The sequence below is a fragment of the Phodopus roborovskii genome, unplaced genomic scaffold, assembly GCF_943737965.1.
Source record: "Phodopus roborovskii unplaced genomic scaffold, PHOROB, whole genome shotgun sequence".
NCBI classification, from domain to species: Eukaryota; Metazoa; Chordata; class Mammalia; order Rodentia; family Cricetidae; genus Phodopus; species Phodopus roborovskii.
The window spans coordinates 6,880,001-6,902,467 of record NW_026126413.1 but is presented as its reverse complement, the minus strand read 5'-3'; the positions used below and the strand labels follow the sequence as shown (position 1 = coordinate 6,902,467).

The window sequence follows — 22,467 nt, the reverse complement described above, 5'->3', positions numbered from 1 at the left end:
GGACCGGTGCCACCAGGACCGGCGCCTGCACACTGGTGGAGACATGGAACCAGTCGGAGGCCCGCGGGCCAAGAAGGTGAGTGTGGCTCAGGCGTTCTTCCTTTCCTAGGGAGTTCGAATCCCTCTTTAACCAAACTCCTAAGGCCTTGTTAGCACAGCTGCGGGGCGGGGATGGGGTAGGGGTGGAGTGGGGTGTGAGGCAGAGACACAGTTTTCAGGATCCGGAGTAAATTAGATCATGGAGCCCTTGCCCAGACCAGAGTATCTGCAGCTGCTGATAACCCCAGTTTGCTTGTGGGTGAGAAAACTAAGACCCAGAGACGGTGATCGCATTCAGGGCAGAGGAGGGAACTGGGGTCAGGTTTTTGGACTCAGAGGACCCTCGTTTTTCTCTCTCAAGGAAGCGCATGGGGTTCACCCATGGGTGTTCCTGTCAGTCTCCCTCTGCTTTTGTAAGCACACCAGGCCCTTCACACGCATGTAGTTCGCAGGGGCAGGTGTGGGAGTCACCTCTGTTGCCTTCAGAAGGCAGTCCCACATCTGGCCCTTGTCCCACGACGACAAGATGTGGGCTTCATTCCCACAGCACTGAGGACTTGTGGAAGCAAAGGGTCCCCTAACAACGAGAAAGGCATGAACTTGGAAGAGGGGACTCCCAGGACCCCCCACCCCAGAACATCCTATGTGGATACAACTGAGAGTTCTAGGGGCAGTAGAGGCACCTCTGTTTTACGAATGCTAAGAAACTGGGGACAGAGGTGACCTTCGCTGGGGGTCGAGTAAAGTCCAGGTCCAATCTGTTGCCAAATTGTTAGTCAGCCATTAACAGTTCCCAGTGAGAGAGAATGCGTGTAATGGTGATGTTGCATGTCATAGACCCACCCTAAGAGTACAACAGTGGTCACAGACACACGACACACCGGCAGAGGACTGGTCAGGGCCCTACGCACAATGTGGAGTCTGTGTTTCACAGCACACCGAGAGATGTTCTTCTAAACGACAAAAGTTAAAATACAGAAAAGGAATGAGATTATCCAAACTTGCCCGGTGTGGTGGCTCAACCCTTTAATTCTGGCACTCGGGAGGCAAAGGCAGGCAGATCTCTGAGAGTTTGAGGCCAGCCTACAAAGTGAGTTCTAGGAAAGCCAGAGCTACACAGAGAAACCCTATCTTAAAAAACCAAAACCCAAAATAAAACAAAAAGACTCCTTTTAGGGTGAAGAACATTGTGCTGCCTTCATTGGACTGACCTTCTGTAACGCTATATTCATTTTTACAATCACTTCTTAAAAAGAATTTTATTACATTTATGCATGCACTTATTTATTGTGTACATGCGTGGGCATGGACATACTAGATTGTACCTGTGGAGGTCAGAGGACAGCTTGCAGAAGCTGGTACTCTCCCTCTTCCAGATGGGCCCAGGGACTAAACTTTGTTGGGAACTGAACCCAGCCATCATATTTGCAGCAGGCACCTTTCCTACCTAAATCATCTTGCCAGCCCATAATTCACCTTTTAATCCCAATTTTTATTTCTAGAGGACTTTTTTAGTTTCAGTCATAACCCCTCTCTGGAGCCCTGGCTGTCCTGGAACTTCCTACTTACTAGGCTGCCCTCAACTCGAAGAGATTTGCCTGCCTCTGCCTCCCAAGTGCTGGGATTAAAGACTGCACTGCCACTCCTGGCTATTTAATTTAAAAAAAAAAAAAAGATATTTATGGGATGGAGAGATTGCATAGTGGTTAAGGACATTTAAGGACATGCATTGTTCTTGAGAGGACCAGAGTTCAATTCCCAGCACCCACATCAGGCTGCTTCCAACTGTAACTCCAGCTCCAGGAGACCACCCAAGCCTCAGATATAACAAACACATATACACATGTACACATAAAGAAATAATCATCATCATAATAAAGCTTCTATTCAGCCAGTGTGGTGATACATGCCTTTATCTCTGAGTTTGAGGCTAGCCTGGTTTACATAGTGAGTTCCAGGCTACCCAGGGGCTACATGGTGAGACCCTGGCTTTTATTTTAAGGTTTTTGAAAACATTTTATGCCCATTCCTTTGGGCTCTGCTCCCCCCAAACAGCATGTTTCCACATGCTGGCCCCTGTCAATGTATACCTGGAAGAGAATTAGGGCCCTCTCTCCTCATCTGAGAGCACAGCTCACCAGTGCCTTTGACTACTTACTGCTGGGCTACTGAATAGCTGAAGCCCCCACCCTACTCCTCAAACCACAGAAGCTGCCTCCTGCACCCCCACCCCGAACCAGTGAAGCCAGGCAGATGGGGCTCTTTTAGGCGATTGAACCTGTGTCCCACCTGGCATGGGGCAAATGGCCTCCCCTGAGGATCAACAGTCCCACCCTGAGCCCAGAGGGTAAATCCAGAGGTTTTGGGTGTTCTCTTCCAAAGGGGGATGCAAAGGAAATCCCTCACCATCAGAGCAGCAGGGGTAGGTGCTGTCAAAAGTGGAGAGTGAATGAGAAAGCCAGACTGCTGCATGTGAATTCATGTCCTCACAGGACTCTCCATCTTTTAGCGTAAGTTGTCATTAGAATAAAGTGGGGTGCTGGAGACCACACAGAGGATGGGCGAGGCTGCTCTGAGTTCAAGCTTCCATAATCCAGTTATTTTGATAATGGTGATGAAGAAAAATGAAGGATTTAAGATGCTGGGCAAGAAGCACAAGAGATGGTCAAGATCCCTTTCTGCTCTTCCAGAGAACCTGAGCTCAGTTCCAGCACCCATGTTAGGTAGCTCACGACCACCTATAATCAGGTCCAGGGTATCTGATGCCTTAGGTCACTTAGGTGCACGCACTCATAATACACACACCATTTAACATAAATTTCTAAAGAAAACATTGGACAGACTTCCAGATAAGCAATGAAAATGAGCCAGGTGTGGTGGTGCATGCCTTTAATCCCAGCACTCTGAAGCAGAGGCAGGCGGATCTCTATGAGTTCGAGGCTAGCCTGGTCTACAGAGCCCCCCTCCCCCCGCAAAAAAAGAAAAGGACTGAAAGGTCTACCCTTCTATCCTCCCTCACAAAGGTGCAGTCAAAATCTACACGATGGTTTCTTTTAACGCCTCCTAATGTTTGATGAAGTGGGCCTGGTTTTGCTTCTTAGAACACAGCTACAGCCACTTGTGGTGCATCTGATGTTTCCAGAGCTATCGGTACCTCTGCTGTCTCTGTTGGCATAGTTCTTTAAGGATCTCTCCTTCACTGGATGCTAGTAGAGGTGGGGGGATCTAGACAAAACGGCATGTCACCTGCCCCCACACATCCCACCCTCAAAGTGAGACAGTAACGACAAGATGGTGTTGGATAGCTGCACACTTGGATGGAGGTGCTGAAGTTGTCAGGGCAGAAGGAGAGGGCAATAACAGATAAGAGAAGGACCAGCTGCAGGGGAATTAAGATCATCCTGTAGCCCAGTGGCCGGCCACAATAGGGGGGATGGATTCATGAAATGCTTTATAGACACAAGTTGTAAGCTTGGGTACAAGAAGAGGGGACCTAAGCTAGAACACCGGAGTAATGGTTTTCCCCTCAAGGACTGGTTGATGTGCACTATGAAGTTTGAATCTCAAACTGGTTAACACAAGGGAGTGATTTGCATTTCTCACGCAAGCTGTAAAGGTGAGCAAGCCACGCATGTCTGCATACCTGTTGTGGCTGCTCTGGGTTGTTATGAAAAACCATTCTGCCAGTTGGCTCCTTGTGGCCTTGAATGCAGCTGAAGACGGCTCTATACCTAGGTGTCATGACCACCTTCCAGTCAGGAGGGGAAAGAGGAAAAAAAATGGCTTCCACTTGTCTTGTTGGCCAGTGGTGTGACAAGGCCATGACCAGCAGCCGGGGAGCCTGTAAGTTGAGGGGTTTGTTTAAGTTGAAGATATTTTGCCCCCACCCCAACCCCTAATACATTAGAACACGGAAAACAAAAATGACTAGCAGGCTCATCAGTGCTTTCGGTATAGTGTGACCCCGAAAGTGCTAATTGAGGCGGGAAAAAAGTACCCATTAGGTGGCCAGGAATCATGTAGCAATGTCTTCTGAAACACTCTTAGACATAATTTTAGCAGAACTACTGCCTGAAGAACACAAGAAAGACCAACATTCCTAAATTTAAAATGACTTTAAAAGGAAAAGAAGAATATGGAAAGGACCTACAGAGTCTCTGGTCTCTTCCCAGGGCATTTTGGACCGTCTGGACAGCGGGGAGGTTGTGGTTGGTGATGGCGGCTTTCTCTTCAGTCTGGAGAAGAGAGGCTTCGTGAAGGCGGGGCTCTGGACTCCAGAAGCAGTGGTAGAGCATCCCAGTGCCGGTCAGTGCCTACCCCACCCAGCGGTGTGTCTCCGAGTAACAGTTATCTCTGACACCAGTGAGAGAAAATCAAGGAACAACAGCAAGCATTTCCTAAACACTGCTGCCCTTGCAAAATTGCCTAGAGGTGGAAGCTATGAAAAGCATGGGGACAATTATCCTTCCATCCCCCTCTTTCCTCCTCTGTCTCTGTTGCTCTGTCTTTCTCCCTCTGTCTGTCTCTCTCTCATCCTCTCTCCCTCCAGCTTTCCCTTTCTCTGTACCTCTCCCTCTCTACACTCATATTTTCTTGAACAAGCATTAAAAACAAAATCCAATTAACTATTAATTCCTTGGAAAGTTCCCTTGTAGCTATTCAAGAGTTTTCTTGCAAAAACCATTAATTGCTTAAGATTCATCCTGCTGAAGGTTGTACATCATAGATAACAGCCATGGCCATGGTGACAATGACTGATGACCATCACTGCCTTAATGAAGCAGACAGCCAGGCTGTGGGGACCAGAGTGCCGAGAAAGGAATAACCTCCCTTCATCTTCCTGACTTGGGAAAAATAAAAATAAAGGAGCTGGAAGCAGAAACCATTACAATTGGATGACATCACAATGGTGCTTTAACTATACCTGACTTTATTGATTTCTCTTGCTTTCCTAGAGTGGGAGGCTAAGGCCAAGGAATAAGAGGGGAGGGAGATAAGGCCACACTGGAAGTGAGGCTTGAATCTACCCAATTTCATTCACACACACACACACACACACACACACACACACACACACAATGTATGAGAGAAAGCTGGAACCCTTGCTTGGTTCTTCTCCAGGCCAGCTGTGTGACCTTAGACAAGTCCCTTGACCTCTTTGAGAATCTGCTCCTTTGTCTGCCTCATTGGGCAGGACATGAGCCAGCTGTGATACAGATGAGTTTACCTCCATGAACTGCCCAGGTATCATTAGAGCCCTGAGGCCATTAATGGTACTCCCTGAGATTACCCAGACACCTGCTTTCCATGGGGGACAAAATAGCTTTGCTTTTCTGCTACCTCTTGCGAATTTTTTATTTTTTCCCTACTTTTGGAAGACATTTTGGATAAATTGAATGTGCTGATTAGCCAGGAGAGGGTGATGGTGGAAAAAGGAACTTTGTTTTCTTCCCTTTTTGTTTTTCTAAGACAGACTCTCAGACATCCTAGGTGGTCTTAAGCTAGGTATGTAGCTAAGGATAACCTCCCCCATCTGAGTGCTAAGCTCACACCTGCTTTAGAGGGTGCTGAGGATCAAACCCAAGGCTGTATTCATGCTAAGGGAGCGTTCTGCCAACTGAGCTACATTCCTAACCAGGGAGTTGACTTTCTGGGAGGCTAGGTGCAGCCACGGCTGCTTGCTTGCCACATTGTGCTTTCACGCTTGCTGTTGAATCAGCCTGCTGTGGGTGTCATGCACAGTCCTGCTGCTCTCTGTGTGAGCTTCTTTACCCTTCCCACCATGGTGATGATAGGCCAGCCGCATCCTTCACACATTGCTGTGTGAAGAAACTAGGCAAGGGATGAGGAGACTGGAGCTAGCCAGGCTTAAGTCTCTGCATGGGACCCACTTGAGAACCCTGTGGGATGCTCCATAGTTCATGTTGTCCTGTCACACTACTGACTTTAATTGGTAGCTTGTCAGTTCTAGGTTTGAAATTAGGTCTGGCGGGAAGGAAGGGTGGGAGCTGCTATTGAGAGCATAGGCTTTTGGGATTTGATTTGTAATTGCAATTTCAATTGCTTGGCAGTTCATCAGCTCCACACAGAATTCTTGAGAGCAGGAGCTGATGTCTTACAGACGTTCACCTTTTCTGCCACTGAGGACAATATGGAAACCAAGGTAACTGGGGTTCGGGTAGAAAGCAAAGACAAGGAACACAGCTTTCTTGTGGGAGGCAGGGGGACTGGGTTCCTCTCTTACTGCACTTTGCTACCAGATCACATCCAACTTTTGTGAATTCACAACTCCTTAGACATGTGCATGAAACAGAGTGTCTTAGTTAGGGTTTTCGTTGCTATGAAGTGACACTGTGACCATGGCAACTCTTACAAAGTAAACATTTAATTGGGGTGGCTTTCAGAGGTTCAGTTCATTATCATCATCATTATCAGCTGGGAACATGGCAGCATGCAGGCAGATGTACTTACTGGAGCCGAGAGCCATACATCTTGCAGGCAACAGGAAGTGAACTGAGTGTCTCACTGAGGGAAACTTGAACAGAAGAGACTTCAGAGTCCTCCCCCACAGTGACACTTCTTCCAACAAGGCCACAACTACTAATAGTGCCCTACCCTTTAGGGACCATTTTCCTTCAAACCACCACACAGAATATCATCAGTTTAGGTGGAAGATGACAAGATCAAATAGAACAGGCTGCTGGAAGGGTGAGGCATCCCTTTAGATGTGTGTATGTGGTTTTTATTTTTTTTTTTTTTGTTGTTGTTGTTGTTGTTTTTGTTTTTTGAAGAAAAAAAATTTGGCTAGATCATTTTTATTCCCTCATTCTGTATTGTTCTTTTATCCCCTTATCTGTCTGGAGACAGGAGGATCTTGGGACTTAGGACTACAAATGGCAAACATCAGGCTTGATGCCCAACTTTGCTGTCTATTGTCTGTGTGACTTAATGTAAGAACATCCCTGCATGGCACATTGGCTTTAGCTCTGAAAAAATAATGAACAGTGCTATGCTCAGACCTGCCAAGAAGAGCAGATGAGATGAAGGATGGGAAACTGATGATTACATATGCTCATGCTCAAGAAACCCACATTTAATGAGAACCAATGTGTGCTGTGTTCATGGTTACAGCCATGGGCTCTCAGGGTTCTTTGTGCTAAGCAGAAAGATGATAGAAAAAAAGGTGTCTTAGTTAGAGTTTCTATTGCTGGAGACACCTGGCCATAGCAACTCTTACAAAGGAAACATTTAATTGAGGTTTCAGCTTACAATTGCAGAGTTAAGTCTATTATCATCATGTGAGGGGGTATGTTGGTGTGCAGGTAGACATGGTGCTGGTTACATTTTGATGAGAAGGCAATAGGAAGTCAACAATCTGACTGAGCAAAGCTTAAGCAAGATAGACCTCAAAGCCTGTCCCCACAGTGACACACTTCCTTCAACAAGACCGCTCCTACTTCAGCAAGGCCACACCCCCAACAGTACTACTGCCTACGAGCTTATGGGCACCAATTATATTCAAACCATGACGAGAAGCTTTGACCCTCTTCTGAAGAAGCAAATTATCTGAATGAGAGGGAAAGTAATGTAGTTATTAAAATCCAATGTGGTGGGACCGAAGATAGCTCAGTGGTTAAGAACACTCTAGCTTTTCCCAGAGGAAACCCAGATTCAATTCCCCATACCCACATAGCAACTCACAACTGTCTATAACTCCAACCCCTGGTGATCTGATACTCTCTTCTGGCATCCAAGAGTGTCAGGAACACACATGGTACACAAACATACATGTAGGCAAAATACCCATACTCATAGTAAAATAACAACAACAACAATAATAATAATAAAGGAGTGAGCCACTATACTATACTTCACAATTATTCTACATTTATGTTTTAAAAATTCAGTGTGAATAATAACAATAATGGAAGTATAAAGTCACCAGTGGGCTGGGGAGTCTGTAAACTACTGGCCATGTAAGTACAGAGCCTGAGTTTGGATTCCCAGAACCTATGTAAAAGACAAGTACATTGGTGAACATCTGTAACCCCATCACCAGATGTGGGGTGGACAGAGGCAGGCAAATTCCCTGGAGCTCTTTGGCCAGCCATGTAGCTAAGTCAGTGAGATCCAGACTCTGTGAGAGAGCTTGTCTCAAAAAATAACATGGAGAGCAATGGAAGAAGACATGTGGTGTTGAGTTCTGACCTCCATAAGTACACGGGCCCCTCTCCTTGTTTCCCTGACTCTCTCTCTGTCTCCCTATCTCTCTCTCTGTCTCTCTGTCTCTCATTCTCTCTCTCTGTCTCCCTGTCTCTCTGATCTCCTTAAGTACACGGCCCCCTCTCCCTATCTATCTTCTCTCTCTCTCTCTCTGTCTCTCTCTCCCTCTCCTCTGTCTGTCTGTCTGTCTGTCTGTCTGTCTGTCTCTCTCTCTCTCTCTCTCTCTCTCTCTCTCTCTCTCACACACACACACACACACACTCAAACCACTGGTAATGGAGGAGATTATGCTCAGCTCCTCTTGAAATGCAGTTTGCAGGACTGACTTGCTCACTGGTCCCCCTGTGACTTGTTTTAGTTTTCATTTAAAACACCAGGCTCTGTTTCTGCTCTTGCTCTCAGTGGGAAGATGTAAATGCAGCTGCCTGTGACCTCGCCAGGGAGGTGGCTGATGGAGGGGATGCTTTGGTGGCAGGGGGCCTCTGCCAGACATCACTGTACAAGTACCACAAGGATGAAACTAGAATTAAAAACCTTTTTCGACGACAGCTAGGAGTTTTTGTCAGGAAAAATGTGGACTTCTTAATTGCAGAGGTAAGGCCGCTCTACTGAACAGGGCCGTTCTGTGTCCTCGTTTCCTCCATGGGGATGGTCAGAGATTTAGGTTATTGCACTGCATTCCAGGCTAGCCTCTGCCAGTAGCATGCCGGGTTCCCTGTGTGGCAGGGGATGGACCCACTGCATGGCTCATTATGGGTTTTGTTTTCTGAGGTTTACATGGTTGTAGTAGCTGACTTGGGGGACAGTGAGATGATAAAAAGAAGACAGTGGTTTGGGACACATCCCCTCCCAAAGGAGAGGCCAGGCTGGAAAGTGCTGCAGTTGGAGCAGGCAGGCAGATGGCTGCTTAGGTTCGCCAGGCATTCATTCACTGGCAAGACAGCACAGAGTAACTCTTCTCCACCCTGGCCTTTCTCACTGCCTCTCTGCTATCCCCTCAGCACGTCACATGTGAAATGGCATTCTAAAGGATTGATGTATTAAGTCAGATTGTTGTTGTTGCTGCTGCCGTGACATATACCTGAGACAATCAACTAAAGGGAAGAAAAAAAGAACCACTCCGGCTCATGGTTTTGGAGGTTCAGTCCCCAGGCAGCTGTTCCAGGTCACCTGGCTCCAGGTCACCTGGCAGGGCATGATGGAGGGAGGACATGGCAGAGTAGGACTATGGCCACCAGGAAAAGGAGGGGACAGGAGGAAGGAGCCGGAGACAAGATGGCCTTCAAAGAATCACCTCCAGTACCTACTTCCTCCCACCAGAACCCACCTGCTACTATTTCCCAAAGACGCTTCCATTATGAATCCATCCCCATCTAAGTGGACTGATGAAGTCAGAGCCCTTGTGGACCAATCCCTTCCTAGTGCTTGGCTCCGCCAGCTGAGTTCCAAGCCCTCATCACATGAACCTACCGGGGGACATTTCATATCGAAGCCATAACAACTGGTCACTGACTGGACATCAAGGACACGATCTCCCTTCTCTTCCCCATTGTTCCTGCCTGGGATCAAGCCCTCAGCTCAATGTCTGCTAGTACAAACCAGCTCAAGGCCCAGGACTGTCTGCTTCTCTCGGCAGATTCTAGGAACACCGGCCTAAGTGCTCTGAAGCTGAGCTTTTCTTGATTATCTTTTTCATTCCTCAATGGACTTTTGTGGAAATTCTTCCAGTAGTGAAGGAAGAAGCCAGGCGGTGGTGGTGCATACCTTTATTCCCAGCACTCTGCCTCCCCAGTGCTGGGATTAAAGATATTGCACACACACACACACACACACACACACACACACACGTATATATATGTATAAATATATATGTATCCTTTAAATAATATGATTCTTGTTTTACTAACAATCACCATGTCACCAAATGCTGATTCCCCAAATAAGCCTCCAATAACAGAATTCAAATGTTAGCTCGGAAATCTATTTCCATAATCTGTTAGAGACACATCCCTGAGCAAGCTGTATCACATATCATCGACTGGATAATTTTTACAACAGTTCTAGCATTTGTGCTTTATCATCCAAAACTCCACTGTAACTTGAGGCTGACTTTAAGAAGTGCTGTCTCCTAGTATTTTGAACACTTGGAAGAGGCCGTGTGGGCTGTGGAAGTCTTGAGAGAAGTGGGAAAACCTGTGGCTGTGACCATGTGCATCGGCCCAGAGGGAGACATGCATGACGTGGCACCTGGACAATGTGCAGTCAAGCTGGCACAGGCAGGTAAAGTGGCCTTTGATGAGACGGGCAGGGCAGTGGCTGCTTACAAAATGCAGCCAAGTTTAAAGAGCAAGAAGGAAACATTCTTGCCTATAAATCCTAGGGTAGCTAATCTCCAAGCTAGCTTCTAAGTTGATTGGTTGGTTGATTTAGAATGAAACTCAATCATTTCTAGTCAATGTAGTCCATGCTAGTGTTGGATTTGTGGCCCTCCTGCTCTCAGATGCTGTGATGGCAGGCATGCTCTACAACCACCTCAGCTTCGAAGTGTTACCAAGAGAACAACAAATAAATGAATCCACCGTACCTTATAATGGCTCCTTATTGTCTTGCACAGGGGCGAACATCATTGGGGTCAACTGTCGATTTGGGCCCCAGACCAGCTTGCAGACCATGAAGCTCATGAAGGAGGGCCTCAGGGATTCGGGCCTGCAAGCTCACCTGATGGTGCAATCCCTGGGCTTCCATACACCTGACTGTGGCAAGGGAGGGTTTGTGGACCTCCCAGAATATCCCTTTGGTAAGTTCAGATGCATGTAGAGTTCCTTATGGTTTGTTTTGTTTTGTTTAAAAACAAACAAACAAAACAAAACAGGTTTCTTTGTGTAGCCTTGGTTGTCCTAGAACTCTCTCTGTAGACTAGGCTGGCCTTGAAATCATAGAGATCTGCCTGCCTTTGCCTCTTGAGTGCAGAGGTTAAAGTCATGCGTCCCCACAGCCTGGCCCTTATGTTTCCTATTTTGAATAAATTGATGACAGTTTTATAATATAAGGCCATATAAGAAAAAAAAATCTTTCCGTGTTAACCAAACAGAAGCTATCTAAAGGATGAATGATCATTCCAGCACTTATATTAGCTTGTTTTTAACTGGGGTGAGGGTGGGGTGGAGGAGACGGTCAATCACGGAGAATCTGTCATTTGAAAATGGGAGCTGCATTGGTCACTTTTCTGGTGGTTTTCACCAAATACCTGATGAGAAGCAACTTAAGGGCGGCTCAGAGTCAAGGGGATGCAGTCCGCCATGGTGGTGAGGCATGGTCACAGAAGTGTGGGGTAGCTGATCAGAAAACTGAATAAAGGCAGAAAACCGAGAACTTCTCAAACCTCAAGGCCCACCTCTGGTGAAAGCTGCATGTTTCCAAACAGTCCAAAGCTGAGGGACAAGTATTCGAATACGTAAGCCTATGGAGCACATTTCTCCTTCAAACCACAACACAGCGCTAACAGAAGCATCAAAACCATGGTATTACAGGTCTGGAACCCAGAGTTGCCACCAGATGGGATATTCAAAAATACGCCAGAGAGGCCTACAACCTGGGAGTCAGGTACATTGGCGGCTGCTGTGGATTTGAGCCCTACCACATCAGGGCGATTGCAGAGGAGCTGGCCCCAGAAAGGGGATTTTTGCCTCCGGCTTCAGAGAAACATGGCAGCTGGGGAAGTGGCCTGGACATGCACACCAAACCCTGGATCAGAGCCAGGTGGGGTTGCTTTGCTGTTGCACTCATACTTGCTCTAACCTCTTCTATGCATTGCTGTAGACATGATGCTCATCAAGGCAGTGAGAATACTAACAGTGCAAAGGTGCCTAGGAGGAAAGCAGGCTGCCCCTGCCCATTCCCGGGGAGTCCTGGTCTACTCAGGCTATTGTAACATAATACCACCGACTGCATGGCTCACAAACAGCAGAAACTTAGGGGTAGGAGTGGTGTCCCGTACCTTAGCCAGAGCACACACTAAACAAAGGCATGCAGGTTCTCTATGAGGGCAAGGCCAGCCTGATCTCCAGCAAGCTCCAGACCAGGCCAGCTGCAGAATGAGTTCCTATCTCAAGACAAACAAACCAGAAATGTGTTTCTCATAGAGTTCTGAAGTTCAAAATCAAGCTGCCAGTAAATGCAGTGTTCAGTGAAGGTCCACTTTCTCCGTGACAGTGACTTTTTGCTGGGGCTCTGTAATGAGTTTCTCTGTCCTGCTATCCAGCTCCCAAATAACTACATAAAGACTTACTATTAATTATGAAAGCTTGGCCTTAGCTTAGGCTTATCTCACTAGCTCTTTTAACTTAAATTTATCCATTTATATTAATCTGTGTTTTGCCTCGTGACTTTTTACCTTTCATTCGGTATGTCCAACTCCCTCCATGTCTCATTGACATTGCAGCCTAAATTTATCTCTTACTTCCTCTCTCTGCCTTGAGGTCCCTCTTATACCTCCTACCTACCTATTGACCATTCAGCTCTTTATTAAACCAATCACAGCAACACATTTTCACAGTGTACAAATATCCTGCAACAGGGCTCTCATAATAGAAGGGTCAAAGCAAGCTCTCTGAAGCATCTTTGATATGGTCACTAATCCCATCATCTAGGGCTCCACTCTTGTGACTCAATTATGCACCCTCCCCCACCAAGACTTGACTCTTGTGATCATATGGATAGGTTTCAAGTACATTTTAATGGATACAAAAATTACACACATTTATGGATATCACATGATGTTTTCATACATATATACACTGGATAATGTCCATGTCAGGTTAAACATGTCACTTCCTCCAATAGCTAGCATTTCTTTGTAATAAAAATATTCAAACCCCTTTCTTCTAGCTCCTTTGATATATATATGTATGTATGTATGTATGTATGTATACATACATACATACATACATACATATATATATATATATATCAATCGGTTGGGCATGGTGGTGCACTCCTTTAATCCCAGAACTTGGGAGGCAGAAGCAGGAAGGTCTTTGTGAATTTAAGACCAGCTTGATCTACATAGTGAATTCAGGAAAGCTAGGGCTGTTAAACAGAGAAACCCTGTGTGTGTGTGTGTGTGTGTGTGTGTGTGTGTGTGTGTATGTGGGTGGGTGTGTGGGTGTGGGTGTATGTATATACATGCATATATATATCAGTAGTGTTTTCTGTAGCCACCCTACTATGTAACTGCCTATATCTTAATCCATCAATATGAAGTACACTCTATAAAGAAAGAATTGATTCTTTCCTGTTTCTCTCTCTACTCTCCCTCTCTCTTCTACTGTTTGGGCTGTCTCCCCACACGTGTGTGTGTGTGTGTGTGTGTGTGTGTGTGTGTGTGTGTGTGTAAGAATGTTCTGGTGCTTGTGGACTCACAGAACAACCTCAGGTGTCATTCTTTCTCAGGTACCATCCACTTTGGCTTTTTGAGACAGGGTCTCATTAGTACCTGGAGTCTGGCAGTCAGATTAGGCTGGCTGGCTAGTGAGCCCCATCTGTCTCTGCCCCCAGCACCAGGATTGCAAGCACACATCACCAGACCTGAATTTTTGCATAGGTGCTGTGAATTGAACTCAGATCCTCACGCTTGTATGGCAAACACTTTTCTGACTGACAGATTTTTCTGGCCCCATTCTTTGGCTTCTTCAAGTTACTTCATTAACATTTTAGCCACCATGTCCTATTCTGTAATCACAATTAAGTCTTCCAGACTTTCTCTATAAGTTGCTTCTAAATATAAAGTCAGAGAATGGCATTTACAATATTACTACAGTTGTCATACAAACAGTAGGACTCATGACAGATCATCGGATGTTTTCTGTGCTATCTCTTAAACCTGTTCGGTGAATAAATTCCTTTCTTTGTAGGTACAAAGTGAACACACTGACATGCCCCAGGACTTCTTTCTTAGGGAACAGGAAATCTCATAATCATTTTAAATTGAGACACATAGTCTCAACTTAACAATTAAAAGAGTTCAAGATTTAAGGCTCAGAACAGGTTTCAAATTTAAAACTTCTTTTGTCTATGGAACCTTCTAAAAGACTAACCAGATTCCAGACTTCTTCAGAGACAGAATTAACAGACATACTGGGAATGGGGAGGGGTGGGGGGCTGGAGAGATGACTCAGAAGTTAAGAGCACTGTCTGCTCTTCCAGAGGTCCTGAGTTCAATTCCCAGCAATCATATGGTGGCTTACAAGCATCTGTAATGAGATCTGGTGGTCATAAAAACAGAGCACTCATATACATAAAACACATGAATTCAAAACAAAACAAAAATGGACAAAGGATGGAAAGAAAGTCTTCTCATCCCTTGATTGTCACACGATTGTCACCCTCTTAGAGGCTATACTCTAGATCTCCAGAAGAACAGGTTCTTCAGTCTTCCCTGCACACTGTGGTCCGATCTCATGCCTCTAGCATCCTTTCTTGAATTGCTACTTCCCCCTCAGCTTCCTGCTTTTCCAACAGGCCGTCCCCTCCCCCAGAGATGCTCTATTTGGGGTCCCCTTGTCCTTCTGACATCTTCTCCCCTCCCCCCCACCAGTCCAGTATTCTCACTCTAATGCACAGGCTCAAGTGTGGTCTGACCCTCTCTGTTCCTGAGCAGATGTGTTTACCCTTTGTTCTTTGGTAACTCTGTTTCCAGTATGGGGTCTTGTGGGTGTAAGAAGTTCTTGATCATCCTCGAGAGTTCTGGAGAGTGAGCATGGATGGACCTTTAAAAGTATTGGGCAATAGGATCAAAACAGCAATCTAAAGACCAAAGTACCTTTTGCACCCTAAACTTCCACACCTACTAATGTTTATAGGAAGTTGTGATTCACAGGGGCCATTATAAACCATGGCTTTGACATTCCATCATATAAATATTAACCTTTTTCATAAGTTTCATAAGTAAAGTGAGGGAAACAGTAAGAATATATTTAACACCAAAGTCTGTGTCCAGGAATCCTGTAACTTTTCTTTGATCACAAAAACAAGGAACAAAGCCTGACAAGGTCATTTGTATTCTGTTCTTGGTTACTTTGTTGAAGAACTATTCTTTGCCTCCTTACACTTAAAACTGTCTCCATAAATTCTCAGTTCACTAAGATACTGAGTAGAGTTAGGACCACTTTGCTGGATGCTTCAGGATGAAATGTAATTAATAGTAACGAAAACTCCTACAACTGAAATACATTGTTCTCAAAGGTGGCCTTGAAGCCTAGTGGTCAGTAAGAGGATAAAGGTATGGAAACCCATCTAGGGAGATGGCTCAGTCAGTAACTGGCTTGCCATGAAAGTCGTGAGAGCCTGAGTTCACATCGCTGGAACCCGAAAAAAAGCGAAGTGTAGCAGTGCACATTTATAGCTCCCATTTCCAGTTCCGGCGCTGAGAAGGCAGGTGGATCCCTGACGCTCACTGGCCAGATAAATTAGTCACATTCATGAGCTTCATAGTTAACAAAAGACTCTGTCTCAAAAGATAAGGTACAGGACAACTGAGGGAGGCAGATGACCTCTGTGTGTATACACACACATAAGCACATGAGCATGTATACACACATGCATGCATATATACCACACACAAAAGTTGTGAAAAAACCACTGGTGTGCATATACAGAGATCCTCTGTATGTTGAAACAAAAGTTCTACTTTAATCTAATCCCTCCTTCTTTCCCTCTCTCCCTCCCTCCTTTTTTCCCTCCCTTCCTGTCTTCCTCTCCATTACTCTCTCTCTCTCTCTCTCTCTCTCTCTCTCTCACACACACACACACACACACACACACACACACACTACATACAGAATTTATAAAATGAGTATGGATCTTTTACTTAATGATGCATATTTTCCAAACCCAGGGCTAGACGAGAATATTGGGAGAATCTGCTGCCAGCTTCAGGCAGACCTTTCTGTCCTTCGCTATCAAAGCCGGATGCCTAAGAAGCAATAAAAGAAGAGTCTGGAGTAATGACAGAACAGAAAGAAATGGCCTCGAGTCCCGTCTTCCTTGCTGTTGTCTTCAGCCTGCCTTTTCTTCCAGCTGCTGAACATACATGAGCTGCTTTCCCTCCGGTTGAAGCAACACCTCCCTCCTGAACATGCTCACCATATGCTGTGGTGCCAGGCCCCTCCCTATGACTAGTAATGTCTCCATGCATCCATGAGAAGGTCATCAGCCAGGCCTGAGTTGGTTGTTTTGACATTCTTAAATAATCAGTAGTCAGCAAGAAGCTACCTTAGTGAACAATTCAGGTGTCTAAGCTAGATGCTTAAGGAAGAGGGAGTCAGCTCTATACCAGCAATCAGTATGCTTTTCCCGAGTGAGTTCCATTGTAGCTACAAACACATCTCAGTAGAAGAGATGCCAAAACTGTTGTGAGTGATGGTGGGATTATTGAAATCAAAGAAGGTTTTTTTGCTTTAAAGTCCTAGAATTGGCAAGTGCATCTTTATAACCACACGTAGCTAGATTACAAACTCCTGACCATCAAGGGTCATCTGACATGCTGTTTGCATTCCTCTTTATTTAGCGTCATGCTAAACATAATCACCAACGTTCAGTGAAGTGTTGATTAAAGTAAAGCAGATGAACCCTGGAAGAGCCTTTCAGAAATCAGAGTTCAAGTCCATCTTATTCTCCCACTCTCTTGATTCACATTTATGTTGTACACTGACACTGTCTGCTTTCCTCTTTTCTCAACAATGTAGCAATGTGTGACACTTAGTAAAATCACAAGTTATTTTCTTTTTGTAGAATCTGAGTGTCTTAAACTTTGTAGGTGTTCTTTGGAACAAGGATAATAAATATCTGTTACTTGTCATGTTCTAGCTTTGTCTTACTACATAGCCACAGGGTTAAAATTGGGAGTCATTTTTAACACAGCAGTTTACAGGCCAGGAAAGAGGCCTGATGAGGGTAGCTCACTGGCCAAGGTCACATGTGTGGGAGTGACATTTGAGCCCACTTGCTCTACATCTAGAACCCTCAACCACCACACTGCATTGCCTCTACACACACGGCAGTTGCTTTTGTTTTTTTATAATGACTGACTCACAGTGCTAATATTTCCATTTCCTTCTATTTAACATGACTTTGTGTTTAAAGCCTTCAAATTCCTCTCTTCCGGTGCCTCACAAAATGTGAAGCATGGAGTTTAAGGTCATTGTCATTGACTTTCTTACAATTGAATCAAGCCTTCAGTCTGGATGTGTTTGTTTCTGTAATGCTAACGACCTGGGATTCATTCACCATTACCACTTAGCAGAATGCCATCTGATGCAGTTAGAGAGCGATTCAACTCTAATCACATCAAGGCTTTTGGAGTCCTTGAGGGTGACCAATCTAAGTGATCAAATGCCCAACTCTCTGCAAATCTCTCCAGCCAGAGCTCCTTCACCTGAGCCCTGCCACCTCTCAAGGTCACTTACATCTTTTTAAGATTCGGCTCATCCCTAGATAGTGACTCCATAGGAGTGAGAAGTCTGCTCACTAAATCCTTCAATTGGTCCAAATGTTAGGCGTTGAGTATCCGTACAATGATTGCCTTTTCCATTCGCTGACTCTCCCAACATAAAGAAAGCTGTGAGGATGCCTGAAAAATGGCTCAGGGGTTAGAATATGCACTACTTTGGCTGAGGGCCTTAGTTCAGCTCCTATACCCACATGGTGGCTCACAACTGCCTGTTAGTCCAGTTTCGAATGCTCTCTTCTTGCCTTTGCAGGCTCTTGCACACACAAGGTACACAAAAACTCACTCAGGCTCATGCACATACAATAAACAAACAAATAAACAAATCCTTTTTCTCAATTAATAATTTCTTTTTAAAATAATAGCTGTTAGACTTCCCTGGGCATCATTTTCCTCGTTTCCTGTGAACCAAAAAGCTTTGTCCTGTACCGTCTGTGCGACAGTCATTTCACTTCTCTGTCAATATCCTCTTGTGTGAAGTGAAGGGAACTCCGGAAACACACTCACTGAGGTACATGAGGACTAAATGAAGTGATACAGTACTTAAAACGGTGCCGAGCATGTGCTGGACACACCCTGCCCCTTATACAGTGTGGGTTTGCAGTCCACTTGTCCTCATGCTGGCTCATGCTGGACCAAAGCTTCTGCCTGTGTTGGTGCCTGCAATCCAGCATGGACTTCTCACCCTGTGCCACTTGCTGAACAGACTGAAGTCATGTGGACAGGGGCGTGTGCGGCAGTGTGAGGAGATTGAGAGCGGAGAGGCAACATTGGGGCTGGGCTGTCCCTTCTGGAGTCTACACATCCCTTTCATCTAGTTCTGTAGCATTCAGTCCGGAAATGATATAACAAGTTTAAAACACGAGTGACATAAGGTAGATGGTAAAGATGCATTTTGAAATCTAGATCCATCAACCTATTTAAGAAAAAGAAAAGCAGTTGAGATTCAAATTAACAAAGAATAGCTCATTTAGAGTTGAAGAAAGTGTTAGGCTATTCATCAGCTTTCAGATGGACAGAGTGACAGTTGAAACTATGTAAGTAAAGTGTATTGTTCAGAATGTGAGCACAGGAATGCTACGGCTTGAAAGAACAGAGACAATAATAAGAAACTGACGCTTAAGAAGATGTTCAGGCATGTTGGGGCCATGAAAATGGCTTTGCTTCATCTTGGCTTCAGGTCAGAGAGTTCAAAACTATCCTTACTCTTCCAAGGTTACAGCCATAAGACCTACATACAGGTCTAAGGCATGGCTACTTTAGGATGTTTGGTCTTAGGTGTGGATGTCTTATATAAATGACAGGGATTGTTGCCCAATCTAGGGCTGGGCAAGGAGAATGAGGGAAACACTGATCCTATCTTGCCTAGCGCCAGACTTCCCAAAGCAGGATTAGGGTACTTTTAGGAGAGGTCACTGAGAGGCCTACCACTCCATGCAGTTCCTATTATTTGGAAAAGCGATGAGCCGGTATGGATAGATCAATGGCCTCTATCAGAAGAAAAAATACAAGTTGCTGAGCCGTTCGTATAGGAACAGCTAGACAGTAATCATATTATGCCTTCTAATTACCCCTGGGAGTCTCCTATTTTTGTGATTAAAGAGAAATCAGGAAAGTGGAGATTAATGCAAGATTTGAGAAAAGTTAATGAGACCATGCAGCTAATGGGAGCTTTACAGCCAGGATTGTCTACTCCTGTGGCCATACCAAAAGATACCTATAAGAGTTTTTTAGCCTTAAAGGATTGTTTTTATATCGTCCCTTTGGCTCCAAGACTGTCTTAGACTTGCATTTAGTGTTCCATCAGTTAACTTCAAGGATCGCATGAGGCTATATCAGTGGGAGGTCTTGCTCCAGGGCTAATAGCGCAACTATGTGTCACAAGTTTATGGCTCAAGCTACACAAATTATTAGAGATCAATTTCCACAGGTTTATAGTGTTCATTACATGGATGATATTTTACTTGCCCATAAGAGTGAGAAAGTTTTGCTTGCAACATACAGACAGCTGCAGCAGAATCTTGCCAAAGCAGGATTAGTAATTGCCGCTGAAAATGTATAATGACAGCTGTCTTTTCAGTATTTGGGACATGTGTTATATCCTAAAGAAATTAAGCCTCAAAAATTAGAAATTAGGAAAGATAGCTTGCAATCTTTGAATGACTTTCAGAAGTTATTGGGAAATATTCAATGGTTACGGCCTTATTTAAAAGCATCTACTGGAGATTTAAAAACTTTAAGGGACATTCTAAAAGGGGACAGTGATCCCAATTAACCTAGACAGTTAACTAAAGAAGGTAAAGAAGGTAGGCAAGTTCTCCTGCAATTTGAGAATGTTATCCAGCATCAACAAATATGCTATATTGACTGCAAAACCATGGGAAGCTTATATACTTCCTATGTAGCATAGTCCAACTTCAGTCTTGTGGCAAAGGGACCATTATTACTGTTGCACTTACCTGTTTCCCCAGCTGAAGTGTTAAATTCTTATAATGAAGCAGTAGCTTGTATGGTATAGAAATGCTGTATGGAGTCTAGGAGATATGTTGGCAGAGAAGCAAATGTAACATATATTCCCTATACCAAACAACAAGTTGATTGGTTATTTCAAAACAATGATTCTTGGACAATTGCTTTTGCTCAGTTTTTGGGAAATTTGATAATCACCTTCTAGCTGATAGACTATTGCAATGTGCACAAATGCATTCTTTTATATTCCCTAAAATTGTAAGGAGAAATCCTGAAAAAAAAATGCTATGTTAGTTTTTACTAATGGTTCTTCTAATGGAAAAGCAGTTTAGGTTATTGATGGTAAAGGATATGTACTACAAACAACTCCAACATCAGCTCAAATAGTATGAGCTGTTGCAATAGTTTTTCAGCTTCTTGTGAATAATCAATTTAATTTGTATACTGGTAGTCACAATGGTTTTAAAGCTCTTCAAGTAATAGAGACAGTTCTGTACATTGGAACTAGTAATAGTCAGGTTAGAATACTGTTTCAGCAAATTCAAAATGCCATTCATCAGATAAAGTCACTGTGCTTTGTGGGTCATATAAGAGCTCATTCAAACCTTCCCAGTCCACTGGCTGAAGGTAAAGAATCAGCCAACAGATGAACAAAGATGGTCGCTTTATCCCAGATAGAACTGGCTCAGCAGTCACATACCTTTCATCATCAAAATAGCAGAAGTCTAAGAAAATAATTTGGTTTAATAAGAGAAACTGCTTGTCAAATTGCCAAATAATGTGCTATGTGCCCACAATATTTATCTGTGATGAATTTAGGAGCAAATCCTTGAGGTTTGCTTCCTGATCATTTATGGCAAATGGGTATTACTCATATTGCAGAATTTGGCAAATTAAAATATGTACATGTGGCAGTTAATACATATTCAGGCTTCTTATGGCCACTGAACAAACTGGAGATGGCCCTGAGCATGTGATAAATCACTGCTTAAAAAATATTTCACTTACATGGAAATTCCTAAAATTATAAAAATGGACAATGGATCTAAATATATTAGTAAAGCATTTCAGCAATTTTGTCCCCAATGGAAAACTGAACACAAAACAGGCATTCCTTATAATCCTCAAGGACAAGGAACTGTGGAGTGTGCCCATAGCTCCTTGGAAACACAACTTCAAAAAATAAGTAAAGGGGAGTTGTACCCCCAAGTCTCCACATATTGCATTAAATCATGCACGCTTCATTTAAAATGTTCTGTATATGGATGCCCGTGAGCAATCTGCCATGGATAGGTTTTGTCATGATGGCACTTGGTGACTTTTGCTCAGTCCAAATGGAAAGATTCTTGCCCTGGATTATGGAAAGGACCCGATCATGTTTTAATATGGGGTTGAGGGCTTGTTTGTGTTTTCTCGAAGGAAGAAAATGAGGCCCGATGGCTGCCAGAACATCTGGCGAGGTGTGTGGAGCAGAGGAATGCCAGACCTGATGATACTGGGACTGCTGGAGCTCCCACCCCCACCCCAAAATGAATTTGAGTGAGATCTGCTGAAGCTGTGTTCCTGACCCTCCATGTCATCATTCTGCAGTCTGAGAAGGGAAGGAGACTATGGTTGGAGATTTCCAGTTTCTCAACAAACCTGCTGCATCAACTTCCCAGACCTCCATGAGTTTTTGTCCTGGACCCGGCCAAGGACTGAATCTAAGCAGTTCATCAAAGCTGCATCTTGGGACATAAAACTCATTCTTGCCAGTTGAAATTCATTTCTGCTGTTGCCTCAGAGACTTCCCCTGTGCACAAAATGGACTCGTTAGAACAATTGAACACTATTATGGAGCTGATGTGTGGCTAAAGCCCCTTTGCAGTTTGTGAGGAGGAGTTGGACAAAAGCTTTGCTGCTGATATTCAGTACTCAAGGACTGTAGTATTTCAAACTTATCTTTAGAAGTTAGGACAGCAATGCATTGGACTTTGAGAGAGGAAAATTATGGAGTTATTCATACTTCATCCACCATGAGAACATTTTATTGTCCTTTGATTGAATTGAAATTATGAGAATTGTAATCGAGCCAATTATGTGTCTATTGTTAATAATCATACTAGAATTATTAATGTTTGCAACCTTTGCTATGCTGTGTAAGTGTTAATGAACAGAAAAAAGTCAGAGCTCATTATGGCATGAATTTGACATGATTATAAAGATGCTAATGAATCTTTATACAATGTAAT

General features: G+C 44.2%; 1 protein-coding gene across 1 annotated transcript; it reads left to right on the top strand.

The window, feature by feature from the left end:
- Nucleotides 1-43: 43 nt before the first annotated feature.
- On the top strand, nucleotides 44-17,123 carry Bhmt2 (betaine--homocysteine S-methyltransferase 2). The gene is made up of 8 exons (XM_051182918.1): nucleotides 44-76; nucleotides 4,212-4,344; nucleotides 6,111-6,202; nucleotides 8,665-8,856; nucleotides 10,395-10,542; nucleotides 10,877-11,059; nucleotides 11,793-12,021; nucleotides 16,157-17,123. The coding sequence occupies exons 1-8, from the start codon at nucleotides 44-46 to the stop codon at nucleotides 16,236-16,238; spliced, it is 1,092 nt and encodes a 363-aa protein (XP_051038875.1). The 3' UTR covers nucleotides 16,239-17,123.
- Nucleotides 17,124-22,467: the final 5,344 nt, after the last annotated feature.

What these genes read in the sequence shown, in the direction of transcription:
- Bhmt2 (XM_051182918.1), top strand. Translation starts at nt 44, where the DNA reads ATGGAACCAGTCGGAGGCCCGCGGGCCAAGAAG. An exon ending in AGGACAATATGGAAACCAAG is followed by an intron (nt 6,203 to 8,664) that starts GTAACTGGGGTT and finishes TCTTGCTCTCAG; the next exon opens with TGGGAAGATGTAAATGCAGC. An exon ending in CCTCCCAGAATATCCCTTTG is followed by an intron (nt 11,060 to 11,792) that starts GTAAGTTCAGAT and finishes ATGGTATTACAG; the next exon opens with GTCTGGAACCCAGAGTTGCC.